This window comes from Cajanus cajan, chromosome 4, assembly GCF_000230855.2.
Source record: "Cajanus cajan strain Asha chromosome 4, NIPB_CcT2T_4, whole genome shotgun sequence".
NCBI classification, from domain to species: domain Eukaryota; kingdom Viridiplantae; phylum Streptophyta; class Magnoliopsida; order Fabales; family Fabaceae; genus Cajanus; species Cajanus cajan.
Window position 1 is genome coordinate 55,113,979 of NC_138520.1, and position 26,227 is coordinate 55,140,205.

Here is a 26,227-nt window from a genome sequence, read left to right on the forward strand (position 1 = left end):
TGACCACCGTACAAAACGGCCATTTCTCTCCATCTCGTTATTCTATGGTTTTCTGGTGGGCCATGATATACCTTCACTTGCCAAAGAGAGTTTTGCACCAATATAGGTACATCTAGATTAAATAGACCTACACTCAAAAACTGCATATTTAAGTATTGGACTTGACAATAAATTCATAAACAAATGGTGATCGATAGAAATGCAAATTGAATCACTTAATAATATTTTGGGCTCAAATGAATAATACTTTTGGGCTCAAATGAATAATATTACTAAAATTGATTACTCTAGTGTGCAAAATTCTAAATGTTAAAATTGCTTTGCACACTAGCTTATAATTTATAATCACCGGTACAATTTATATTGAGTGATAAAGATACACATAATTAATCCATCTTTCTTAAAGCTCTTATTTTGCTATCTACCACTAACATTTGTAATACTAACACTATTGACCGAGGAAGAACTATAACGCTCTTTAGATGATACCGAATTCAACATAGTTTGCCTCTGGATGAATGCAGGTTGACTTGGAGGAGGAAGAAAGGCAACCTCACTGTTAAGCATAGAAATTACTGCAGACATAGTGGGCCTCTCTATAGCATGTTCTTGTACACATAGTAGTCCTATGTGTATGCACCTTAAAATATCTTTATGATGATTAGGATCATACATTCCTGGATCTATTAAAGATAATATGTTGCCTTCGTTCCATTGTATCCAGACCTAAAATGAAAAAAGGGAAGAAAAAAAAAAGTCAATCGTTGGAGTTGTATCAGAAAAAGGCAAAAGTTCCTATAAATGAGTACAAAATGATTTGTAGAAAGACTTACAAATCCTAAGAGACTAAGAGCATGCTCATCATCATAAAAGCTTGTGTTTTTTCTTCCACTAACTATCTCTAGTACCAAAACTCCAAAGCTAAAGACATCTGATTTCTCTGAAAATAGTCCTTGCATTGCATATTCAGGAGACATATAGCCACTGCATTCAATTGTAAAAATTTATTCTCTGAGTATTTTACTCTAACATTGGATAAAGAAATTAAGCATACTTACTAGGTTCCAACAATTCTGTTAGTGTTGGCTTGATCTTCATTCCCTCCAAAAATTCTAGCCATACCAAAGTCTGATATTTTTGGATTCAACTCTTGATCTAATAAGATATTACTTGTCTTCAAATCTCTATGTATGATTCTTAGTCTGGAATCTCTATGAAGATAAAGCAATCCACGAGCAATTCCTTCTATTATGCTACAACGCTTCCTCCAATCTAGGAGTTTGCTTTTTGATGGATCTAAAAGGTAAGGGTAGCATTAGACTATTGTCAACATAATATTACAATAATAATTTATGAGGATGAGTCATATAAATCCCATGGTTAGCATGCTTTCAAGAAAACTCACTCGCTAGAAAATGATTATTGATTTCATAGATAGTATATATGCCAAATAAAGAGAACCATATAAGTTTGGAATTGGATATGGGACAAATAGCAGAGGAGACATGAAAGAACTAACCAAAGATAAACACATCCAAACTTTTGTTTGGCATGTATTCATATATCAACATCTTTTCATCACCTTCAACACAGCAGCCAAAAAGTCTTACAAGATTGCGGTGTTGAAGCTTGGAAATCACCACTACTTCATTCATGAATTCTTCTAGACCTTGTCCAGATGCTCTAGAAAGTCTTTTAATTGCTATTTCTTGTCCATCTTGCAATTTCCCCTGAAAAAGAAAAAGCTAAGAACAAAGCACAAGTATAGACAATGGATTCATTTCAATAACTTTGTTTATAGGTACCTTGTAAACCGGACCAAACCCACCCTGCCCAAGTTTGTTGGACAAATGGAAGTTGTTAGTGGCTGTTGCAAGCCTTTCGAAATCAAGTAGTAACATTTCCTGCAGTTTAACTAGTGACAGTTCTTCAATTACTTTGTGGCTCGGATCTTCTGACGGTACACCCTTGTTTAAAGGTAGGGAAGTTTTGTTGCTCCTTTTCATTGCTGACTTAATTGGTAGCCATATTTTAACTGATCGAAGCGAGAAAGATAATGCAAACTCAGTTCCTTTACCAATAAAAAAGTAAGCTAAACTACAGGACTAAATTCTGAAACCACAGAAGATGGTGTCTTACCTGGGTGATTGGAAATCCTCCACGTGGCATATGCACAGGCAACAAGGATGACAGTTCCTATAATCACTGTAATTATAATGATGATTGTTGTTTTTCTCCCTTTATCTGTAATGAAAGTAATGTTTAAATTTCAAATGCAAGGAATTCAGTCCAAAGAAACTGTTTTTAAATGTTTGAGCAGATCTAGCATACCAAGTTCAGAATGGGCTACACGAAAATATAGATCAAGTCCTTCACTTGAGAATTGTTGCATGTCCAGTAGATCCTCTGTCCAAGACATACAACCAATCCCATCATGATGAGAATACGCCATACAAGAGCAATTCTCCAAGCACTGGCTTCTGCATATGTCTTGTGTAACAGTTGACCCTTGTGCAAAATCTGGAACTTTAACCATTTGCAGTTTCAAAAATTCATCTTCCTTTGTATCTGTACTTGTGTTTTGTTCTTTGACCCTTTCACACTTCAGATCTCTCTTCCTAACACATCCACTAGTCCAGTTCTGTCTATTCCATTCCTCTTTGTTTCTTTCCTCAAACCCTTCCAAACAGCTGCATATCGGTGATTTTTCTGAATTACAGATTGCATTAGGCCCACATATACCATAAACATCACAATCCGATTGTTCACTACTCCACGTAACTTCCATTTCTTTCTTCTCATCATCCCACCATGTTTGTTCAAATTGGCCTTGCGAATTCAATATATAGACTACAAATCCTGTTGCACTTGGTACACTATAATAGACCTCTTTACCTCCTTCGTCATCATCTACAACTTGAAAACCATTCAGATACGCACCTGCCATGTTTCTTGTCCCTGTAAAGACCCCACCATTCCATGGACCACTGCGCCAGTATGGTCGAGTTTCATTCCAAATGAAGGCTTCAACTATAGTTTTGCGTTGAACAATACCGAGAGAGAAGCTCCCAATGGAGGGATTAGAGGGGCTTCTCCATGATGTAAGTTTTAGTTCCATACCTGTTCTATTGCTTAGAAGTTTCATACCTGGCAATAATGTATTTGAAGGTTGCTGAAAACTATCCCATAAGATGGTTCCCCTTGTGGAGTCTGTGAGAACGAGCTTACCAGAGTCTGAAAACTGGGAACTTGTGTTGGATGTTATGTTGGACACATTCGTTGTCCAAAGTTGTTTCTGTCCATTGAGCACCACAAGATTGCCATCTTCAGAAATTGTGACAACTCCAGAAGAGTCATTCAGTGATTGGTTTCTGTTAGCAACCCATATGACTGTGGATTCAGACTTCCACCAAATTCCAACGTAGCGGTTTGTGGAGTTTTGAGGGGTGAAGAATCCCAACGTGAAGTTACCATCTTTGGAACTTAGAGTTTCTGGGTCCTTCATAGATTGAGATGATGTGATGTTGTCTGCAGCAATAGCAATGTCAAACTCATAACTACAGAATATGAACAGAACAAAGAACAAGTTTCCATGGTGTCTGAAACCCATTTTGAGATGTCCACAAAATATGAGCCAAATGACTTATTGTTCCTTTTAAGATTTGACACTTCCCTCTTAACAGACGTTTCAAAACTAAACTTCCCTCGTTAAATAAATTATTATTCAGTTCTCTAGCTGGCTAGAAAAACGTCTACAGAATAAACAGAACTTTCTAAAATTAAATTCCGGACATGATGACTACATTAATATCACGTTATAGTACAATTCAAATCGAAATTCTCAAGTAATGTCCCCAATTGAAGCATTATGCATGGGAAAGAACATACTGAAGAGAGAAAAGTCTAATAAGTTGTGTCTCCTTAGATAAGTCAAGTTCATAATATTCTACTGTTATGGTCACAAATTTAATAATTTTGTATGAATATATGTAAAGTGCATCAAGCTTTAAAGTATGATTAAGAGAAAAGTCCAATAAAGTTGGCTCTCCTTAAATAAGTCAAATTTATAATATTTTATTGGTAGCTCACAAATTCAATAAATTTGAATGAATAATTATATTTTAAATATATAATATATGTAAAGTGCTTCAAGCTTGTTATGAGGATAGTAAGTATTGCATTTAAAAAAAAATAAGGTTAAAATATTATTTAGTTCATGTATTTTCTTTTACTTTATCTTTAAATTTTTATAGTTTAAAATTGATTTTTTTAATCTATATACTTATTTTTTTCAATCCTTTTTAGTTCTTATGTTTGTAGTTTTTTTTTACTCCTTTTAGTTCTTGTCTTTATTTATTTATTTATTTTTTTATAATGTCTCTTTCATGTTGACATAACAAAGATATTAATTTGACGTTTTTAATATCGAATTTATTTTGTTAGAATTACTCTAAATTAGGTCTTTTGACTTTTTATGTCTCTTTTGTACCCTCACTTGTAATACATTGAAACATCTTTTTTTTTTATCTTCACAAAATTGAAGACCTCTATTACGTTAACACAAAATAGATAATATTACAAAATATTAACGATAAGGACTAAAAGGATTGAAACATTGCACATATAGTGACTAAATATCCATATTAAACTATTGGATTAAAAAAGATTAAAAAGTATAAGAGACTATAAAAATCTATTTTAAACTATAGTGATTAAGAGGCTTAGTCGCTCATTCTCTTCCCTCGACTAACGAACCTCCTCTTTCAGTTAAACAATTTCTTTTGATTCTTGATTAGTGTGGCTAGAAGATGCTTTTGTTTGTTGTGTGAAGCTATCCCCACGTCGATAACCATAAGTGACTTTTCCAACATCGTATACTTGTCCCTTTTTAAGCCACAGTAGCATCGAACTAACTTTTATTCCTAAGTCTCTCTTCCTCCTACACAAGATGCAACCTCAAACCTAACTTGAGATAATATATTTTCAAATTCTTCCCGTGATTCAAAAATAGAGATGTTATTTTATAAAATGTAGTAAACTTCATTAAAATGAAAAAGAAAAAGAAAATGCAATTAACAAAACTCACATAAGTCCACTTAGATCTCACATTCACGAAACAATTAGTACTTTTTCGTTTATGAATTTGGTGAAATACCTCAATATGTACAACACGACCAAACTCATATGCCTATAAAAAAATACTAATGATTATGTTTTAAATGAATTAATAACGTATCTTTTTCGATGTACATACCATACAAATGATGTGCTCGTGAATGTTGATTGAACCACTTGTATGACTCCCACCTTGGATGCTCGATTTTTTTAGGCCTATGCACATTTTATCCGAAAATTAGGTCGATTCCACTTGGCTAATGAATTGCTCCATACTTTGTCAAACATTTATTTAGGCTTTTTTTTCAAACTTTTTGAGCTTACATTAACATTTCAAGAAGCTTATGAGAGGATTTTGAGTGAAAATTCCTTTTTATGTCATTCTCATGTTCAAGTCTCCACCTTACTTTTCTCTACATCAAGAGAAAATGAGTAGTGAATATTAAAAAAAATAATCATGGACTTAAATATTTAAGTTACCTAATGACTCAAAATTAATAAGGGAATGCACCTACTTATGAAATTTTGATAACTAAGAGCCTTTTCTACATTGCAAGTTACTAGTTGTGTCTCAAACACAATTGCAATTTAACATTAATTTCTTTTCCAACAAAAAATTAAATTTAATTAAACAAGAAAAAATAAGATTAATTCACAAATCACATCCAAAGAATTTATTCTTTTATTTTAACTCAGAAGATTGGAAAAATGCCAATATGATGTAGTTTAAAAGTTCTATGTCTATACAAAAGAATTTAAATTCACTTAAACAAGAAAAAGAATAAGATTAACATATTGCATCCAAAGAATTTATTATTTTGTTTTAACTTGACAGATTGGGAGAATGTCACTAATAAAGTGTAGTTTAATAGTTTATATCAACAAAATAATTTAAATTCACTTAAAATAAAAATAATATGCCATTTATTTCACTATAGAAATCATTTGGCATCGTCTTATATTCTACATTTCTACTAGCTTTTAGATAGACACCTAATATACTTCTACCTTCATATTGACATTCAACATATACAACAAAAAATGGGGTTTGGTAATAGGCATTATAAATAATATTAATATACTAAAGTATAATTGGACAAGATTTTATAGCTCGGAACAAGTACATGTACAATGTAACATGACATTTATCTCACTCTATAAAGCATTTGGCACCATCATATATTCTACATTTCTACTAGCTTTTAGATAGACTACTAATAACTTCCATTCAAGGAGCTAGAAATGTTTTGTTTTAGACAAAAAAAAAAAAAAAAACAACAACATTGGAGTAGTATTATTATTATGCGACTAAGAGAGGATTAGCTTTGGCATTGTGTAATAAGGTTGTTACCTTGTCACCTGATGATCTCTAGTTGTGAAAATTTCCTCTCTCCACTCAAGGGCAAAGGGGTAAGATTTCATATGTTAAAACCTTAAAACCCACAATAATATGATCATGGAACTTTGGGACACCCCTTTTAATATTGTATAATCACTACAAGAAATGTTACATATAGTGACATGCAAAGTGTCACTATAGATACAATATATGTAGGTATATGTCTATTTAACATATATACACAATTTTAATGTTGATTTTGAATGAGATTTAACAACATATTTTGTGTGTCACTATAGTTTATACCCACACTTTTTAATAATATACCAACATATATTGTAGTTATATTGTATGGTAAAAGTAATTTTTAGTGTCATGTATAATGTCACTATAGTGTGTGTCACTATATGACAATTTTGTTGTAGTGAATTAAGAAAATGTTATTATTCAAGTGGAAAACATATGGTGCACCTAAGACAATGTGTATGTTTCTGTTCTAGTGGTGATAGTTTTGACAGAGAAAAGTTAAAGATATAAGAACAATAACCATAAGTATCTTGTATAACAACTATTCAAAGCTTCTTTAGTGAGCTAAGTGTATATACTTGTTCATTCCCCTTTTCCATCTAATCGTTAAAACTACGTGTAGAAGACAAAAATATGCTTATGGAAGAATCTTTTTCTATCTTTGTAATCAAAAAATTATTGCTTTCAAGCCTTAAAGTGTTGGAAACAATATTGTATTTGTACAAAAATCAACATTTTTGTCTCCATAAGCTTTGCTATTACTACAAGATAACCATTACATTTAAAAGGACATATATTAAGAAGGACATATATTCTAAACCCTATAACTACACCAAACCCTCCATAGAAACCTCGTGACCTTGCCCTACAACCCATTAGCATTTTGGGATTTTTCTCCAAGCACATGGTCCTACCCCAAAACCCACGAATCTTGCACGAGTCCCACCATGCTAAAGATGTTTGAGGGAAGGAAATGTAACGAACCTCTTGTGGTGATTGAAGTCACTATTGATGAACCTCTCACAAAAATTTGGGAAGGATAATGAAATTCACAAACCCTATTGTGATGGAGATTGAGAGTTAGGTTAGAATGAAACTGGGATAAATGGAGGACGAAGGTAAGCAAAATGATCTAACCCATGCGACCTCCTATTTCATTAGACTAAAAGCAAAAAAAAAATGTTACCCAAAAAATGCATTAGTGAGTAACTTATTTTTAAACTTTTTAAAAATTACTAATTGGAAATTTAATTTTGTTATGATATGATTTTTGTGACAAAATTTGTTGGTAAATTGCCATAGAAAACACTTCATCTAAAAGGCTCCAACTTTTTTGAAAAATTTTACTCATGGAAATTTTTTGGGAAATGCCTTTTAATGATTACCTAGTATTATATATGTTACTGATGTAAGGATTCAATAGGTCACTATACTTAGTATAGCACGATTACAACGCAATGAAAAACATAAAGTAATCAATTACACTAAGGTTCTTATGCAACAGTCACCTATATAATTCATGTAAAAGATATATGTATAAGGAATAAAAAATATAAAACGATTCTTGCTTATTCGATTGGAAAACATAAAGCCCCTTATGGGGTTACATATATCACTACAAGAAAAACTGTTATTATCTACGGAATATTACCTACGAAGTTTTTTTTTGTAGATAATTTTTAGTTATCTACAGAATATTACCTACGAAATTTTTTCTGTAGATAATGTTTAATTATCTATGGAATATTACTTGCAAAAAATTTTGTAGATAATTTTTAGTTATCTACAGAATATTACCTATGAGATTTTTTTTGTAGATAATGTTTAGTTATCTGCGGATAAAATCCGTTGATAACAACTTTCGTGGGTTATTTACAGGAAACTTTTCGTAGATAACAATTTTCATGGGTTATCTATGGAAAACTATCCGTAGATAACGTTATCTATGGATAAAATCCGTAGATAATAACTTTCATGGGTTATCTACAAAAAAATTTTCGTAGATAACATTATCTATGGACAAACTTTCTACAGATAACAACTTTTGTGGGTTATCTACGAAAATTTTTTCGTAAATAACGTTATCTACGAACTTTCCGCGTAGATAACGTTATCTACGGATTTTCCGTGAATAACCTTGGCAGGATGTAGGACAAAATTTTTTATGCTCTAAGTAATGGAAAGAATATTTGGTAAAAAATAAATATTATTAAAAATTGTCATTTTAAGTTTTTTATTTTTATAAATTAATGATGATAAAAAAATAACATACTAATATCTAGTTTTAAATTTGATATGAAAATATTATGATATAATTAGATAAGATTTTAAATTAGTATTTTATTAATGGTTGATAATTAGAAAATAAAACAAGAATAAATACATTTTTTGAATTTTATATCTTAGATTTGAGATGAATAAATATATTAAGTTAATTAATAATTTATTTAAAATGTTAAAATTTAATTTAAAAAATAATATTTTAAAAGAGAAGGGTTATAATAACACCGGTGTAACTTTTACTAAGTATTATTCCGCTCAATAACTTTATATATTAAATATGAATTTTATAAATTCAATCGTTAGATTGAAAGTTTTTTACTCTTAGCTCATATATACAAAGTTTTATATTAATTCAAGATGATTTGATACTTCATTCTTGTAAAACAAAATTGACGTAATATATACATTTCAAAATATACTAAAATATGAAAACTTTGATTACCTTCAAGTTGTTGTTCAATTTTAACAAAGTTTGATAAAAACATATAAAGTGATATGAACTTTCAATCTAACGGTTGGATTTACAAAATTCACATTTAATATAAAGTTATTAAGCAGTATAATACTTAGAAATACAAACACTTTTACATCAGTTTCGAAACCGATGTAGATTTGTGCAAAAATCTACATCAATTTTGCTAACAACCGATGTAGATTTGCGTACAAATCTACATCAGTTATAAGTAAAATCGATGTAAATTTTAGCACAAATCTACATCGGTTATACTAACAGCTGATATAGATGTGAACACAAATCTACATCAGTTCTACTAGCAACCGATGTAGATTGCATTTAAAAAAATAAAAATAAAAAAGCTTCATTTATTTTTTTAGATTCTTTCCGGTTACCCTTGTAACTGTAGCATAAATAGTAGATTCATCAAATAGATTTAATAATAATCATCATAATGGCATAACAAAGATCACTAGATACAACTAGACAACCAGACAACGACAATAGTCTTATCCCACAAGGACTATGTACAATCAATCAATCAAAAACAGTGAACTGTTGATAAACTAGTTAGAATAACAAGTATAAAAAATGTAGATGTAGTTATAATTTTTTCAGATTTCAATAGTTGGCAAGAAGAATGGATAGAATACATTAAATCTGACTCTGATTGTAACGACCTGTCATGGCCGTCACACTACAAAACAACACTACACACGATTGGAAAATATATACTAGAATAGTATAAAATATTTACAACACAAGTTTCTAATCAAGCAACCAACAACAACTAGTTATATATAACCAAAATATGCTACTATAAGGTAGCCTACAAAAAAAAATATATTCATCTCCAGGCACCTCTTGTGGCCTCTAGCAGCTATCTCCCAGTCTATCCCTGCCCTACTCCCATACAACGTATGATCATCGCAGTTCAAACCACATGAAAACATGCAAGGGTAAGCCAGAGACAATAAACAACTCATAATAATTTAATATGCATTACAACAACAATATAATCATCTTCGCATCCGACACAAAAGACAAACAACATATATATTATACATCTTAACATCATTTCAACTTGATTCTACATATCAACGCTGTATCAACACTTCAACGCAACTACTGTACAAATCATTGGAATAGTTATCATATTCATCATAACAACAACCAACACATGTATTACAGATCTCTCAACAACACATGTTTAAAAGCAACTTACAACATAACAACATTATCATCATCCTCAACAAGATCAACATACAACACAATCACAACTTAACAACACAACAACATGTATACAACTCATATCAACAATAAATCAACTCATCAACAACTTATGCATCGTCACGCATTTTAACTCGGAGATCTCCAAAAACTGAGGTTGAGCAGTCTAGGTGGCATAAACCCTACCGAATCTAGCGTTTGACCTATCTCAACCAGGTCAGGTACAGGACATCGTTAAGAACTTCGAAGAGAACTAGGTATAGACAATAATAGGCAATTGCTCAGGTGTGCCACTTAGACTCGGAGGTCCAGTACTACTGTCAGGACAGAAGGGTTTGGGTATGAGCCTACCACGACCTTGGCTAGCATCACCAATCCACATATGGAGTTAGCCCACCCACTGTCCTCCAAGTACCACGAACCCTCCAGTACCTAGTCAAAGACTACATCTCTAACTAGATATCTTACTCAAATTGGTCATTCAACCATGACATGGATCGACTACTTCCATGCCGCCCACACAGTACTAAGGGATCCAACTTTAAAACAACTTTTAACTAATCACCTTAGTACTATGTATCTCAACATAGGACATATATCTTTACCATATGTCCCCAATTGTTCAACTTTACAACAATAGGCACCATAACAACTTTACAACATTAAACATCTGGCCGCTTGTAATCGGTATAGCTCGGCCTGGCCCCTATATCGTGGTCGCTTTGTACACGTGTGCCTCGACCTTGCCCACACACGGGATCAACTAAGTCCTAGAGGAGAACAACACAACGTCCACTCCAAGGGACAACTTCCCAAGGAAGATTTTTCAACAAATTGGGCTCTTAGAGTGTAATGCCATGGAAATACCGAGATATTTGGTAGATATACTCTATATATATGTATGTATGTATGTATGCATGTATGTATATGTTGTTTATATGGATTTGAATTGGATTATGGAGATGTAGATTTGAATTGTACTTACCTCTGTGCATGTTGTATGTTAATGTGATTTTGATTAGTTGTTTAAGCATGGTAGTGATTTTATAGTATGAGATGAGAGGTTGATGTTTTGAGAGGTTTATATAGGCATGTGTGTGCATGAATTTGGTGAATGATGCATTGTACACCATTATACTGAATTGGTACTAAGAGGGAAAAAGATTGATCACCTTCCTTCTCATCTTGGTTAAGTGAAGTATTATGGCATGCAACTCATTATTCCAAGCATATGTATCTGAAAGTGATGTTTGTTTGTGTGTTAATACATGTTGCATTTCATATGGTGCTGAGTTGTGCGTATTGCATGGAGAGGAATAGGATGGGTAGGAGATTGAATGATAGGAACATAAGATAAATCCGGTCTTTCTGAGTGAATTTAAGGTTGTTTTAGAGCTTAGAGAGTTGAAATACTTCAAGGAATAGAATATTTGAGGTGAATAGATGCTAAGGGTGAAATTTGGAAATTTCAAAAAATGGCTATATATAGGGACTTAGGATTGGAGAGTCTCATTTGTCAAACAGTGACAGTTCTAGAGAGAGAAAGTAGAGAGAGGGGCTCTGGTCCGGAGGGAAGTTGAGGACACATTTGGGAAGCTTATCAAGCCAGGATCAATCTTCACAACTAGAGTATTAAGAGATTTAGTCTCTAGAAGCTTGAAAAGTGAGATTGAAGTTTGAGTTGGGATTTGAGGGTTTTGTCCAAATCTTGCATTTCTGAGGTTTCTAAGGTAAGGGTAGTACTTATAAGACTTAATATAGTATGTATGGGTTTGAAATATCATATTAATTCCATGATTTATGCCTGATTAAGGATGGATTGAGGGGAAAGGGTTTTGGTTGGGGTTTCTTCATGATTTCCATGGATTAATCGTTAATACTTGATTTTATTGCTTAAAATGTTGTTTTTGGATATTGTTTATGCTTTATAATGGTTCGAACTCATATAATTTGGATTGGATTCATGATTGGAAGGAATTTTCAAGGTTTTCGAGGGTTTCTAGTTGTAAATGCGCCGAGCACAGTTCTTGGCACTGAGCGTGAATTCATTAGAGACCATCATTGCCAAATCATGTTGGGCGCAAGGTTAGTCGCGTCGAGCGCAATATCAGACGTGGTCCTTGTGTTTTTGTTACTGATATTGCATTAGGCGTAGCATAATTGCGCCGAGCGCAATGACCTCTGTAGGTCTCTGTTCAAGTTTTGCGCCGGGCGGGATATTAATGATATTGCATTAGGCGTAGCATAATTATTATTTTATACTATCATTTAATTATAAATTATATATATAATAGTTGGCATGGTAAATTAATTAGCATGAGAAAATTAGTTAAGTATTTAAAAATTTAATTTGTTAATCTTTTATCATTAAATATTTTATAGTTATCGACAAATTTTTTTTCATTTTCTACGAACAATATTTTAGACAAATAATCTGTGGGATATATCTGTCTGAAACATCATAATTTTCCCACGAAAAAAATCTGTGGGTAACATCATCTGAAATTTTAAACGAAAAAGATCCATGGGTAATATCCGTCAGAATCATTTTGTTTCAAACGGACACATATTTGTCGGAAAAGTTCGATAATGTCATTTTTTAGACGAATATTTATCTGTGAGAAAAAGTCTGTCGATAATAAGTATTTTTTTTTTGTAGTGGATCAATGCATAGTGAATTGGAACCATACAACATCATATGGCATGTAAGTAAGCAATACATTTCATATGTTCTCAAAACTTAGACCATTAATCAACCTGTTTTTTTTTCTAAAAACCACGCCTAACACCACTCTTCCCACTTTTGGTGTTATTGAGCCAAAAAGATTTTAACTTGCCCATGCCCAATGCCAAACTACCTGTGTTTGGCATGGATGAGGCAAAGAGCCTTTGTACCAATCACTCCTGACGTACCTAAACCTACACCTGACCTCATCTAGACAAAGAATCTTTGCTTGACCCATGCCCAACGTCATAAAACATGCGTTCGACATCATCCAAGCAGAGAGCTACTAACTTGATCACACTCGACATCACCAATCATGTGTCTGACATCACCAAGTTAGGGAGTCCCTTGAGCAATCATGATTGATGCCTCTCATTTCAATGCCCAACATAACCAGGTTAGAGAGTTTCTCACTAACTCATGCCTGGTGCTACCAATCCCGTCCTTGGCATCATCAAGGCAAATAGACCTTGGCTTGAGCGATGCCTGGTGCCATGAAGGCATGCCTAGTGTGATGAATGTGACATTTTTCTACCCTGGATAATTTAATAAAGAAATAAATGATTTAATATCAACAATCTTATAAAAATAATAATAAATCTCTTTTCTTTGACACTCTGTAAAAGGATTCATAATACTTATCCCTAACTTTATGAAACGAAGGAAAACAGAAGATATTGTATAAATTAAAGCTAGGCACAACCACCTATTTCAACAAAACTCTCAACAAGGAAATATAATAAAATAGAAATTTCACAAATACAAATAATTACTAAGACTAAAACTCTACCTCAATGTCACACTAATTAGAATAAGACCCCTCTTTAGACCTCGATCTCCTTAATTAAACACATTCTCTTATACATGTTCTAGTATTGCAAGTGGTGTGCAACAAAAACACAAAAGCACAAACATAGGGAGTGAGGATACATCTCATCCATACACAACATATATAAGACAACGGTATACACAGACATCTATAACATCAATAATGTCTCACACATATAATTATTCTTCCATACATCAACAATAACCATCACTATGCATTTATTTATCATTCATGATTATCAAGTCACACAATATAACTCACTCATAATTTAAGAATCATGTAATATATGCTCATAACTTTATATTCATGTGGTACCAATCTCCTTATCATCATCAATATATAGAATAGCCTAGGAGTAATTAAATGGGACCACCCATTGAACAGTGTGGGGACCACCCATCAATAATGACCCCCCAAGCCACCTCAACTAGGAGATGTCTATTAGGATTTTGTCGAAGTGTTATAGATGGTCGTGATAGCCTTTCATTCCCGTTAGAGGTTTCTCCACTGTAACTCCCTCGAGATGTAGGTAGATGACCTATGATATCCCACTTTCACAAACTCACACTATCCCTCGAACAAAACATGAATGCATGAACTCAACATTTACATTACAACAATACAATATGTAATGACTCATCTCCTTGTATGCCACACTGCAACACTGAACTTATTCATCTCATTTCATCATAGTACTCATCATAATATGTATCTTACATTTCAATGTTCCAAAGTAACAATATGTATCAATATCTCATCACACTAATTCAACCACTCCTCAGGATAAATTCCTCAAATAATATTATCAATATAGGTACACCGAAATTCATCATTTTACTCAAAAATTCATACGTTACTTATTAATTATTTCTCTTAATTCTCAGTCTTAGTTTCTCCTTTCATCTCCTCAATTATATATCATTTAATTCGTAAAAGTAACATCATAAGGGAAAAGTGTGGTGTCTAGTGAGTTTTGACTTGTACTCGACACAAAGAGATCAAAGATCTTTTTACCAAACTCATGCCCATTGTGGGATCACCCACACATGGTGTGGCTAGGTGATGGAAACCTTATAGAGAATCCGGATTGATGTTGGCTTCTCCTTCAAGTTTCTCCCTTGACCTTTGGCTTCTTGACACTTCTCAAGCTTCACCAAAGCCTCTAATGGAAGTAGAAGCCTCATACTTCACCTTAGGAGGTGAAGAACACTCTTCAAGTGATGCCACTCCTTGGAAGAAGATGAACCACTTCAATCCTCACCACACTCTTTATGAAGAGGATAAGAGAATTGGATCAAGATCAAAGAGATTTAGGACTTTTAGGGAGAGAGAATTCAGAGAGACAATCTCACATATATCATCCAAACATGTCATTTGCAAGTGAAAGGAAGCATATATAATAATGGAGTAGCTTGTAGAGCAAGCTAGAAGAGATAAGGTAGAGACATTAGATCTAGATTGGCCAATCCTAGCTTGCCAAGTGTCACCTTGTCTCTAGAGGAGACACTTAGATCTAGAAGAGCTAATCAAGAGATGCCATGTGTCATCTTGTCTCCTAGGCTAACTAGAAGCAACTGTGTTGGAGAAACTAAAGAAAATTCGGCCAAAGAGGAGGCTAGGCGACCATGGCTTGTTTCCTTCACTTAATCCAATCCAAAAATGTTGGAATTGGTTTAATTAGGTTCACCACATGTTGGTGAGATCTAGCTAAATCAATTCCTTGGAAAAAAATGGAGGAAAACAAGCCTAATATGTAAAATTTTGCCTAGTCCCCAAAGGGCCAATTACTAACTTCACCTACATACTTTACTATTTGCCATCCCACTTCTACTACTAAAAATGAGAAAATCTATGACCCTTAATACAAGGTCAAATGTAGAAAAAGTCTCCAAGTAACATACCATAGAATCCTAAGCGTATGACCTATAAGAAAAGAAAAAGGTGTCTTACAAATACAAAGGTAAAATACTCCTATACAAGTAGTTACTATGTACAAAAACTATACAATGTATATACTGTACAATGGAAACTAAGAGACTAATAAGAGGAATCATACTCAATGTTTATGAAGAGTATAGGTCTAAGAAGCACCTCCTCTGTAGAAGCCTCATCTAGCCTTCTAACCATGAACCTAGTTAAAGGCCCAATGGTCTTCATGTGTGTACTCTCCTCGAATGGTCCTCCATTAACAAGGGACCTAAACCTCTCATTTAGTGGAATCTATCTTTGTATATCACTTTATCACTTATCTTATATATATATATATATATATATATATATATATATATATATAACTTATTGGTTGTGACCAAATCCAACCTGTGGCTCTGATACTAGAGTTAGGGTTATTTTGTTGGTATTTATCTGAGAGGATATTTATATCTAGAGAAGCATTATAACTTTGTTATTTTTATAAGGTTATTTCATACACAATTCCACAATGGTGAGATATTGTCTACTTTGAGCCTAAGCCATCATGGTTTTGCTCTTAGTTATCACCCAAAAAGTCTCTCAACCATTAGAGTATGTGTATGCTTTATAAACTATTATTTGTCTTCTTATTTTATTGATGTGAAATTATGTTTGTATCCCAATAATCCTTCCTTCAAACAAGGAACCTAACCTCTTATTTAGAAAAATCTGTATTTGTATATCACTCTAATACCATTGTTGAGGTTATTTTATGATATTTGCTTGAGGGGGATATTTTATATCAAAAGGAGGGTTATAACTTTGTTATTTTTTAAAAGGTTATTTCACACATAACTCCATAATGGTGAGATATTGTTCATTTTGGACCTAAGCTCTCACAGTTTTGCTTTTTATTATCACTCAAAAGGTCTCTCAATCATTGGAGTATGTGTATGATTTATAAACTATTATTTACTCTCTTATTTTTATTGATGCGGGACTTTATTTGTATCCAACAGTTATAATAAGAATTTCCACACATAGCAAAATCCTTAATTGGCTCATAACCTACAATTTCTCAGCAAACACCAGCATGAAATCCATTATTCAACATGCATACACTATAAACAATTCAAAATCAAATCAACTAACAACATGCAATCTTCTAGAATAGAAATCACTAAAATTCTCTCCAAGCACCTTCAAGAACAATATTTCAAATGACATCATCTCATAATTTAAATCAACTCAACCATCAAAATGGAAAAGAATAGGTCGATTTCAACAATTATTAACCAACAACATCAATCAACAAACTTTTCTTACCTCGAATCGCTTGAAAATCATGGAAAATCAACAAACACTACAAGAAAAATTGTTATTATCTACGGAATATTATCTACGGAAATTTTTCCGTAGATAATATTTAATTATCTACGAAATATTATCTACGGAATATTTTCCGTAGATAATATTTAATTTTCTACGGAATATTATCTACGGAATTTTTTCCGTAGATAATTTCCAGTTATCTACGGAAATTTCCGTAGATAACTGGAAATTATCTACGGAAAAAATTCCGTAGATAAATTCCGTAGGTAAAACATTTTTTTTATAAAATAATTAAAATATTTAATTTAACATCATTAAAAAAAATAATCATTATAAAATTTATTTTTTTTAGTTTAATTATTTATTATAATACTTTTTATTTACTAAAAAATTATTTTTAATTAAAATATAATTTAGAATAATGAATAGCTTTAACTTTTGTGTACCATATTTAATGGAAAACATAAAGAAAAGATGAATTCAGTTTTACTTTATTAAACGTAAGAAACAAATTAAAGATTGAATTTTTTTAACAAATAAAAACTAATATAACAATTAATAATTTATATTTCTATTTATATTAATTATAAATATTTCTTATATTATATAACAATTTATATAATTTATTTAATATTTTTTAAGTTAAATTTGGTTCTCTTATTTTTAAAAGATTCAATAATTAATTTTCTTATTTAAATATTAAATTTATTTTGAAAATACTCAATTGAGTCTTTAATTTTTTAAAATATATTAATTTAATCAAATTTCTTTTCCTTTTAACTTCAATTATTTTTAAAAAATAAGAGTAAATTTAATTTTAAAATAAATCAAATTCAATAAATTTTAATAAATAAAAACTTAATTAATACTTTTTAAAATAAAAATTATAAAATTAAACTTAAGAAACAAATTAAAGAATGAAAATTTATAGCAAATAAAAACTAATATGACTATTAGTAATTTATATTTATATTTATATTATTTAAAAAAAATAATGACATTATAAACATACAAATTGGAAAACGAAAGTCCCGCGTTTCATTTTAAGTCCCGCGTTTCACCTAATCCCTAATCCCTAACTCTCTCATTCGTTCCACCTCCTCGAAGCACCTCCTCCAACTCTCTCATTCGTTCCACCTCCTCGAAGCACCTCCTCCAAGCACCTCCTCGAAGTACCTCCTTGAAGCACCACCTTCTTGAAGCACTCTGCATCTTGGCGGCACTTCTTGGGAGTCTAAGATCAAAGCTTCGCCAAAGCATTCAGAGTCAGAGACGACATAATTCTCCCAGGTCTATTACTTTTGATTAACAGATTGTGAATATACCCGTGATGATGACAACCCTACAATCTATGAAGCTATTCCCTCTGCAAGCCCTATTGATTTCCTTCAAATTGAAATATATATGGTGCAGTGCGAGCTATGTTGTCCGCTTTTGGTCAATATTATAAAAAAAAAAATAGACAAAGCAAATACTGTTGATTTCCCATTCACTAAATTACGACTTCCCCCTTTCTTATTTTATGCATCTCAATGTCCATTTCTGCCTTCTAAGATGTTAATTAATTTTATGTTTTACATTTCAGTTCCTAATCCCCCTAACTGTCTTGGAACACACCACTGGTCATCACGGGCTCTCTCCTCTGCATGTAGCTGCTGCAATGGTCGGATAGAGGTTGTTCTTGTTCCTGTTCCTTGATTCCTTTATGCATATACTAATTTGTAGAAGGTTTTTCTTATTAGCTTCTGCAAAGTCTTATTTTTAATGTATGCATAAACTAGTTTTAGCTTATAGAGCTTCTTATTTTTCTGCTGTCTCAATGTTCATATAGAAAACTATAAATAATTACATCACAATATGTATTAGTTTTCTTTACTATTAATTGTTTCATCTTGCAATTCTTTTTATTTTTAATTTGTAGCAGAGCAGCTACCGTGAATAGTTGAAGCTGAAAACAAGATTTGAATCGCTTCAAAGAACCCAAAGGTAAATGCAGGATTCAATTACTTTAATATTGTATTCACAAATTTGCTTGATAATTCATTCGTTGTTGGTTTGTTGCTCTTATTATTCAGTAGATATATAGTATTCTTTTCTGAATTTCTTCCAATTGTGGAATGCAGATTCAGATAGTGAGTCAGACAATGCTAAAGCATCAGTGTCTTTGAATCCTATAAAGGTAATCATGCTACGTTTGGTATCTGATGTGATGTTAAGAGGATGCAATTTTGTATTGCCTTGACTTCAGTTTGCTTATTAAAAACTGTTTCAGGAAAAAGTAGGATCTGCCTTGTCTCTAGATCAAAAGCAGGGGAATCTTGATAATTCAGAAACTGGAATTGGTGAGTACCTAAGTTGTTGGCGTTTTGTTATTGTGTTTTTGTATTATTTATTCCGTATATAGTTTTGAACCGACCCAGGCATGTAGTTTTGGTTGGAGTCCTTTTCAGAATCCAAATTGTGTGTTTTCCTGTTCACGTGTTCTCTGCTGGGTTTCATGGTTTGAGTGACTTGTACTGAACTGAGTGTTGGTTTTTCTGGTTGCATGTGTTGTTTCTGAGCTGTATTCCTCTATTTTGGTCCTCTATCATTTCTTGTTGGGATTTTGTTTGTCTTTAGTAGGCATTTAGTTTGATTGAAGGAATAGTAGGCATTTTGGTCCTCTACCCATTACGCAATCTTAAAATCTAGGCAAACAATATTAAACGACATAAGGAAAAAAGACACGTTTCAGATTTTTTTGTTGAAGAAAGAATTCAAATTTTCATCCTTCGATATAATTGTATTATATACTATAAACTAGTCAGTTTCAATGAATGATGATCTCTCTGATTCAGCTGGTGGTTCACGATTGGAATCAAAACTGCAATCACAATCAATGCTTCTCTGTAATTCTGATAATGATGATTGGAACCAATAATGTTTCTTTTTTTTTTATTAATCATTTCTCACATTGAGACTCAAAATCATTTCAGGGTGACTTAGGATATCTGTACCTTGATCTGTACTGAAGAAAAGGAAAGTATTGTAGTTGTGCTCACTTTGCAATAAAAGGAGGTTGCAGGATTTCTCAAACAGAATACCAACTTTTGGTATGTGAAAATTTCCATTCCCAATTTGTTAAATTGATTGAGGCATCTAACCGGAAATGATCTTAAGTTCTTTTAGATCATGGTAGTATAGTGTTAAACATTATTTTTTGGTGATTTCAGCTGTTAATATAGAATAGTGTGACAAAGATAAAAATAAAACATAAAACTTAAAAAGCTGGGACGCGAAGTGAATCACGGCCGTGACTGAGAATCACGACCGTGATCTTCTCTGGAGCACATCTATGAAGGGTCAGTGGCGTTCACGGGTGTGATTGGGAATCACGGCCGTGATTTTCTCTGGTGAATCACGGCCGTGACTGAGAATCACGACCGTGATTTTCTCTGGTGAATCACGGCCGTGACTGAGAATCACGACCGTGATCTTCTCTGGAGCACATCTATGAAGGGTCAGTGGCGTTCACGGGTGTGATTGGGAAATTTCCGTAGGTAACTTATCTACGGAAATTTCCGTAGATAAGTTACCTACGGAAATTTCCGTAGATAAGTTACCTACGGAAATTTCCGTAGGTAACTTATCTACGGAAATTTCCGTAGATAAGTTACCTATGGAAGTTTCCGTAGGTAACTTATCTACGGAAATTTCCGTAGATAATTGCATCCGTAGATATATTCCGTAGATAAACGCATCCGTAGATAAATTCTGTATCCGTAGATAAAATCCGTAGATAACGTTATCTACGGAAAAATTTCCGTAGATAATGTTATCTACGACCTTATTATCTACGGATTTTTTTCCGTAGATAATCCGTAGATAATTATCAGTTATCTACGGATTTTCATCATTATCTACGGATTTTTTCCGTAGATAATGCTGATTTTTCTTGTAGTGAAACTTTCCGGGATTGTCGTATGACTCTGCCTCAACTTGAGATTCTCAACTCCTGAAGCTTGAATCTCCAATCTACCATTGCCACTAAACTCAGGGAAGGATTTAGAAGGTTTTTTTTTTGGAATTAGAAGGAGAAGAACCTCTCTTAAGTTCCAAAGTCTCTTTATCTAACTTTTGTCTTAACTTTTTGAAGATATTAACTTATGATGTTCACTTCTTAGAAACCTTATATACATGTCCCTAAACTTGGTGAACTTGACCTTAACTAAAATCACTACAAAACCAACTTAACTCTCAAGGATCCCTTGATCGTTAGGGTTTTAAAACATCAATACACACAATAATTCAACAATTAAAATGACATATATCATATAATTAATCAATAAGGAATAAATTCATGCAATGTTACAATCAACAGATTCATCTGTAGGTAACTAAACAAATTATCTACGAATATAAATTCATAGATAAGTATTCATAGATAATCAACCATTTTCTTGTCTTGATATATGATGTTTATGTTTAAACATTATACCTATGTGGTGACTTATTAGATTATTATAGTAGAGTATTCAAAGTTTTCTTCTAGTGATAGCGATCATAACTTTGATTAAGAAAACCCTCACATTTGTCGTTCAAGACCCATTGAGTACTATACAATTATCTCCCATGACACCCTCTACTTTATATTCATTAATTAACATACACATGTCATAATTAAATAAAAATAGATATACAAAACCTTTTTTATAAAGGTTAAAGGATTCTACATTCTCAAATTCATATCAAGTTCAAATCTAAAATAAAGGAAAACATAAATCAAAAGTAAAGTATTTGGCTTTTCAAGTGCCATACAATAGTTTGAAAGCCCAGACTAGAATCTAAAACCATGTTTAATCAAAACTCAATGCCCCGATATCAATTCATTCATTTGAGTTTAGAAATTATTCAAACCAAAAACTATAAATTGAAGTCCAAGTCTTTCCTCTAGTAGCATCATCTACATCCAACTAGACCCACCTGCAAGTGGAATTTAACCAAAACAACAAAATAGACATAAACAAGAAAAGTGTGTGCGTGATTGGGTTATTTTATAGTATTTGTCTAAGTGGATATTTTATGAGTTATTTTTTATAAGGTTATTTCACACAAAATTCTACAATGATGAGATATTGTCCGCTTTGAGCCTAAATTTTCACTATTTTACTTTTGGTCATTATCCAAAAGGCCTCTCAAACATTGGAGTATGCTTATGTTTTATAAGTTTTTATTGCTTCTCTTATTTTATTGATGTGGGACTTGTTTGTATCCACCTAACCTTTCATGTATGAGAGTTGTCACCGAATCCAACCTTGCGACACTGATGAGGCTATTTTATGGTATTTATCTGAGGGGATATTTTATAAGAGTTATTTTTATAAGGTTATTTCACACACAACTCCACAATAATGAGATATTTTCTGCTTTTGGTCTAAGCCTTCACGATTTTACTTTTGGTCATTATCCAAAAGGTTTCTCAAACATTGGAGTATACTTGTGTTTTATAAGTTATTATTTCTTCTCTTATTTTATTAATGAGGGACTTATTTGTATCTCAACAGTGCAATACATTTCACTACTAAATATTGAAACCAAAGATTTAACAAAGCTTATCCCTTATATATGAGTTTTTTTTTATGATAATAAGTAACATTAAATATTTATACTATAATTGATATTTTATTAAAAGGAAATATAATAATTATGTTTTTGAGAAAGATTATAGTATAATTCTTACAATATATTGCGTCCAAATACATTTTTATATGTGTAAAAAATACATTTTTTACAAAGACCACTCAATATTCATTTTAAATGGAAAATCGTTTGGATGAACGGCTAAATGTGACACCCTTACTACCCCAACACATATATAATATAATTTAATTAAGAAGAATAAACTTTCAAAGGGTTCGTAAAAGGGTTCACATAAAACTTCGAAATTGTTCTTTCTTCAATATAAGAAAATGACTGAAAAATAAAACTTGAAAGGTAAAATTTAAGAGTTTACAATTTTAAACACATTTATTACAATACCAAATCCATATAAATATTCTGTCCTAGAAATCCTCTGCCCCGAAGTCACGTTATCAGAGCATTCCCATAATTTAACTGTTGGCATTCTAGATGCCACTCGTAGCCAGATCTTCTTCACCTAAAATATCCACAGTTTATACGGTGAGAAAAAAAAATATCTATATGCAAAGTACATACAAACACATCACAATATAATCTCATCATAATTCATTATTTAATAATATATATATATATATATATATATATATATATATATATATATCAATCATTCATCATCTTCACATCTCAATTCACATTTAACATATCTCATTTCACATACATATCTCAATCCATCATAATCCACACCAATTATACAATTTACAACATCATTTCCATATTCATAATTCATGTCAATCTTACAATTAACAATATCATTTTCAAATCCATAATTCACATCAATCTTACAATTAACACTATGCCAAGACCTCGCCACATCTGACACAAGTGATACAGGTTAATTGCCTCCCACACCAGACCAGGGTCACGCCCTCCCTGTAGCATCACTTACCCAGGGGCCGTGCCATCCCTAGTCATTAAGGAGTACGCTCGTCCCTGAAGCATCACCTACCCAGGGTTCGTATCATCCCTGATCATCCAGGAGTACGCTCGTCCCTGAAACATCAACTACCAGGGTTCGTATCATCCTTGATCCTTTAGTGTGAGGAACCACAATCAAATTACAATCCATACAATCTCTTGCAATTAACCCTATGCCGGGGCTGCCATAATCGACATAAGTGGTGTGTGTTAACTGTCTTACTCATCCCATACCATGCTAGGGTCACGCCCTCCCTGTAGCACCACTTACCCAGGGGCCGTGCCATCCCTAGTCACTGATGTGAGGCACCATAATCACAATCATAATCACATTCATAAAACATCTCATCTCATAATTCAAATTCACATCACGTACACAATTCCACCTCACATACACAACAGATAAGCCCAACAAAATAAGGGTTTACACACCCCTCAAGTAATTCACATCAAGATCATTCATTCTTATCAATCAATACAATAATAACATTCATAAATTAATATTATAAACAATGGAATTATCAATTTAATATAATTCAGCATAAACAGTAAAACCCTTAATTAAAACCTATCTCACAAGCACTTTTCTACAATTTCGTTCTCTCTCCCAGATCATCATTCTTACAAATTATTAGCATATTTATAATCCTCAACACATACCGAATCTAATGGTATAATTAATTCCTCAAACAGAAATAATTCAACTTTTTCAAAACCTAGCCTACAGGCACTTTTCTATAATTTTGTTCTCTCTCCCAGAGCATTATTTTTACAAATAAATCATATATTCGTACTCCTAAATTCATACAGAATCAAATAATGTCAATAATTTTTCAAACAGAAATAATTATAAAATTTCTCATAATCCTAAGGGTTCTTCTTCTACCCAATTTCCTCATGTAACTCCACATATAAATAATTTCTTTTCCCCCCGTACCTGGATACATAGGAACTCGGGCAGAACCTCCTCTTTTTCCTTAAATAAGGATCAGAACTAAGACTGGAGCAGAACCTCATCCTCTGAGTTCTCCTTGGTCTTCAGAGAGAAGAAGAGGAACGAAAGAGAGAACAAAAGAGAAAAGAGAGTGAGAATGAGAGTTGTGTAGAAATGAGAGGATTTGAGGCCTATTTATAGGATTTTTCGCCCACCTACCACTACGGCCCGTTCTGGGCCCTTCAAACCTACGTAAATTTTTCAACTGGAATGGCCCGTTCCCAAACCAGAACGGCCCGTTCTCAACCCTAGCAGAACAGCCCGTTCTCTAAACCAGAACGACCCATTCTCCCTCTGGAACGGCCCGTTCTCCAAACCGGAACGGCCCGTTCTCTCTCCAGAATGGCCCGTTCTGCTTCTCAAATTTTGGGCCTTTAACTTATTCCAGAACGGCCCGTTTCACTTTTGAAACGGCCCGTTATGGGCAACGAATTGGGCCTACAGCCCATTGAAAATTGGGCTGTTACAATATATTTTCAATGGGCCGTAGGCCCAATTCTTTGCCCAGAACGGGCCGTTTCAAAATGGAAACGGGCCGTTCTGGAATAAGTTAAAGGCCCAAAATTTGAGAACCAAAACGGGCCGTTCTGGAGGGAGAACGGGCCGTTCCGGTTTGGAGAACGGGCCGTTCCAGAGGAAGAACGGGCCGTTCTGGTTTGGAGAACGGGTCGTTTCGGAGGGAGAACGGGCCGTTCTGCTGGGATTGGGAACGGGCCGTTCTGGTTTTGGAACGGGCCGTTCCAGTTCAAAAATTTGCGTAGGTTTGAAGGGCCCAGAACGGGCCGTTCCGATTTTGGAACGGGCCGTAGTGGTAGGTGGGCGAAAAATCCTATAAATAGGCCTCAAATCCTCTCATTTCTACACACCTCTCATTCTCACTCTCTCTTCTCTTCTGTTCTCTCTTTCGTTCCTCTTCTTCTCTCTGAAGACAAAGAGGAACTCAGAGGATGAGGTTCTGTCCCAGATTTAGTTCCGATCCTTGTTTAAGGAAAAAAAGGAGGAGGTTCTGCCCGAGTTCCTATTTATCCAGGTACGGGGGAAAAGGAGATTATTTATATGTAGAGTTACATGAGGAAATTGGGTAGAGGAAGAGCCCTTAGGGTTATGAATAATTTTATAATTATTTATGTTTGGAGAATTAATTATCTTATGTGATTCTATATATATTTAGGATTACGAATATATGTTTAACTTGTAAAAATGATGTTCTGGGAGAGAGAACGAAATTATAGAAAAGTGCCTGTAAGTTAGGTTGTGAAAAATTGGATGATTTCTGTTTGAGAAATTGAGGATCCCATTAGATTTTGTATGTGTTGAGGATTATAGATATGCTAATAATTTGTAAGAATGGTGATCTGAGAGGGAGAACGAAATTGTAAAAAAAAGTGCCTGTG

The 26,227-nt window shown here is 33.1% G+C and overlaps 1 protein-coding gene across 2 annotated transcripts; it reads right to left on the reverse strand.

Annotated features, from left to right (window-relative positions):
• Positions 1-239: 239 nt before the first annotated feature.
• Positions 240-3,838, reverse strand: LOC109806702 (G-type lectin S-receptor-like serine/threonine-protein kinase At1g11300). 2 transcript variants are annotated; one of them, XM_020369177.3, is made up of 7 exons: positions 2,332-3,838; positions 2,140-2,244; positions 1,806-2,035; positions 1,583-1,730; positions 1,059-1,296; positions 834-984; positions 240-726 (listed from the first exon to the last, which is right to left on the reverse strand). In XM_020369177.3, exons 1-7 carry the CDS (start codon positions 3,608-3,610, stop codon positions 418-420), a joined length of 2,460 nt encoding a protein of 819 aa, XP_020224766.1. In that variant the 5' UTR covers positions 3,611-3,838; the 3' UTR covers positions 240-417. The 2 variants fall into 2 exon arrangements, with proteins under 2 accessions (XP_020224766.1, XP_020224765.1); XM_020369176.3 differs by having other exon boundaries at positions 1,520-1,730; positions 2,332-3,831.
• Positions 3,839-26,227: the final 22,389 nt, after the last annotated feature.

Coding starts and splice junctions, on each gene's coding strand:
- LOC109806702 (XM_020369176.3), bottom strand. CDS start 3,610: ATGGGTTTCAGACACCATGGAAACTTGTTCTTTGTTCTGTTCATATTC. Junction 1,297..1,519: donor TTTGGATGTGTTTATCTTTG/GTTAGTTCTTTC, acceptor CTTACCTTTTAG/ATCCATCAAAAAGCAAACTC. Junction 727..833: donor CTCTTAGTCTCTTAGGATTT/GTAAGTCTTTCT, acceptor TTTTCATTTTAG/GTCTGGATACAATGGAACGA.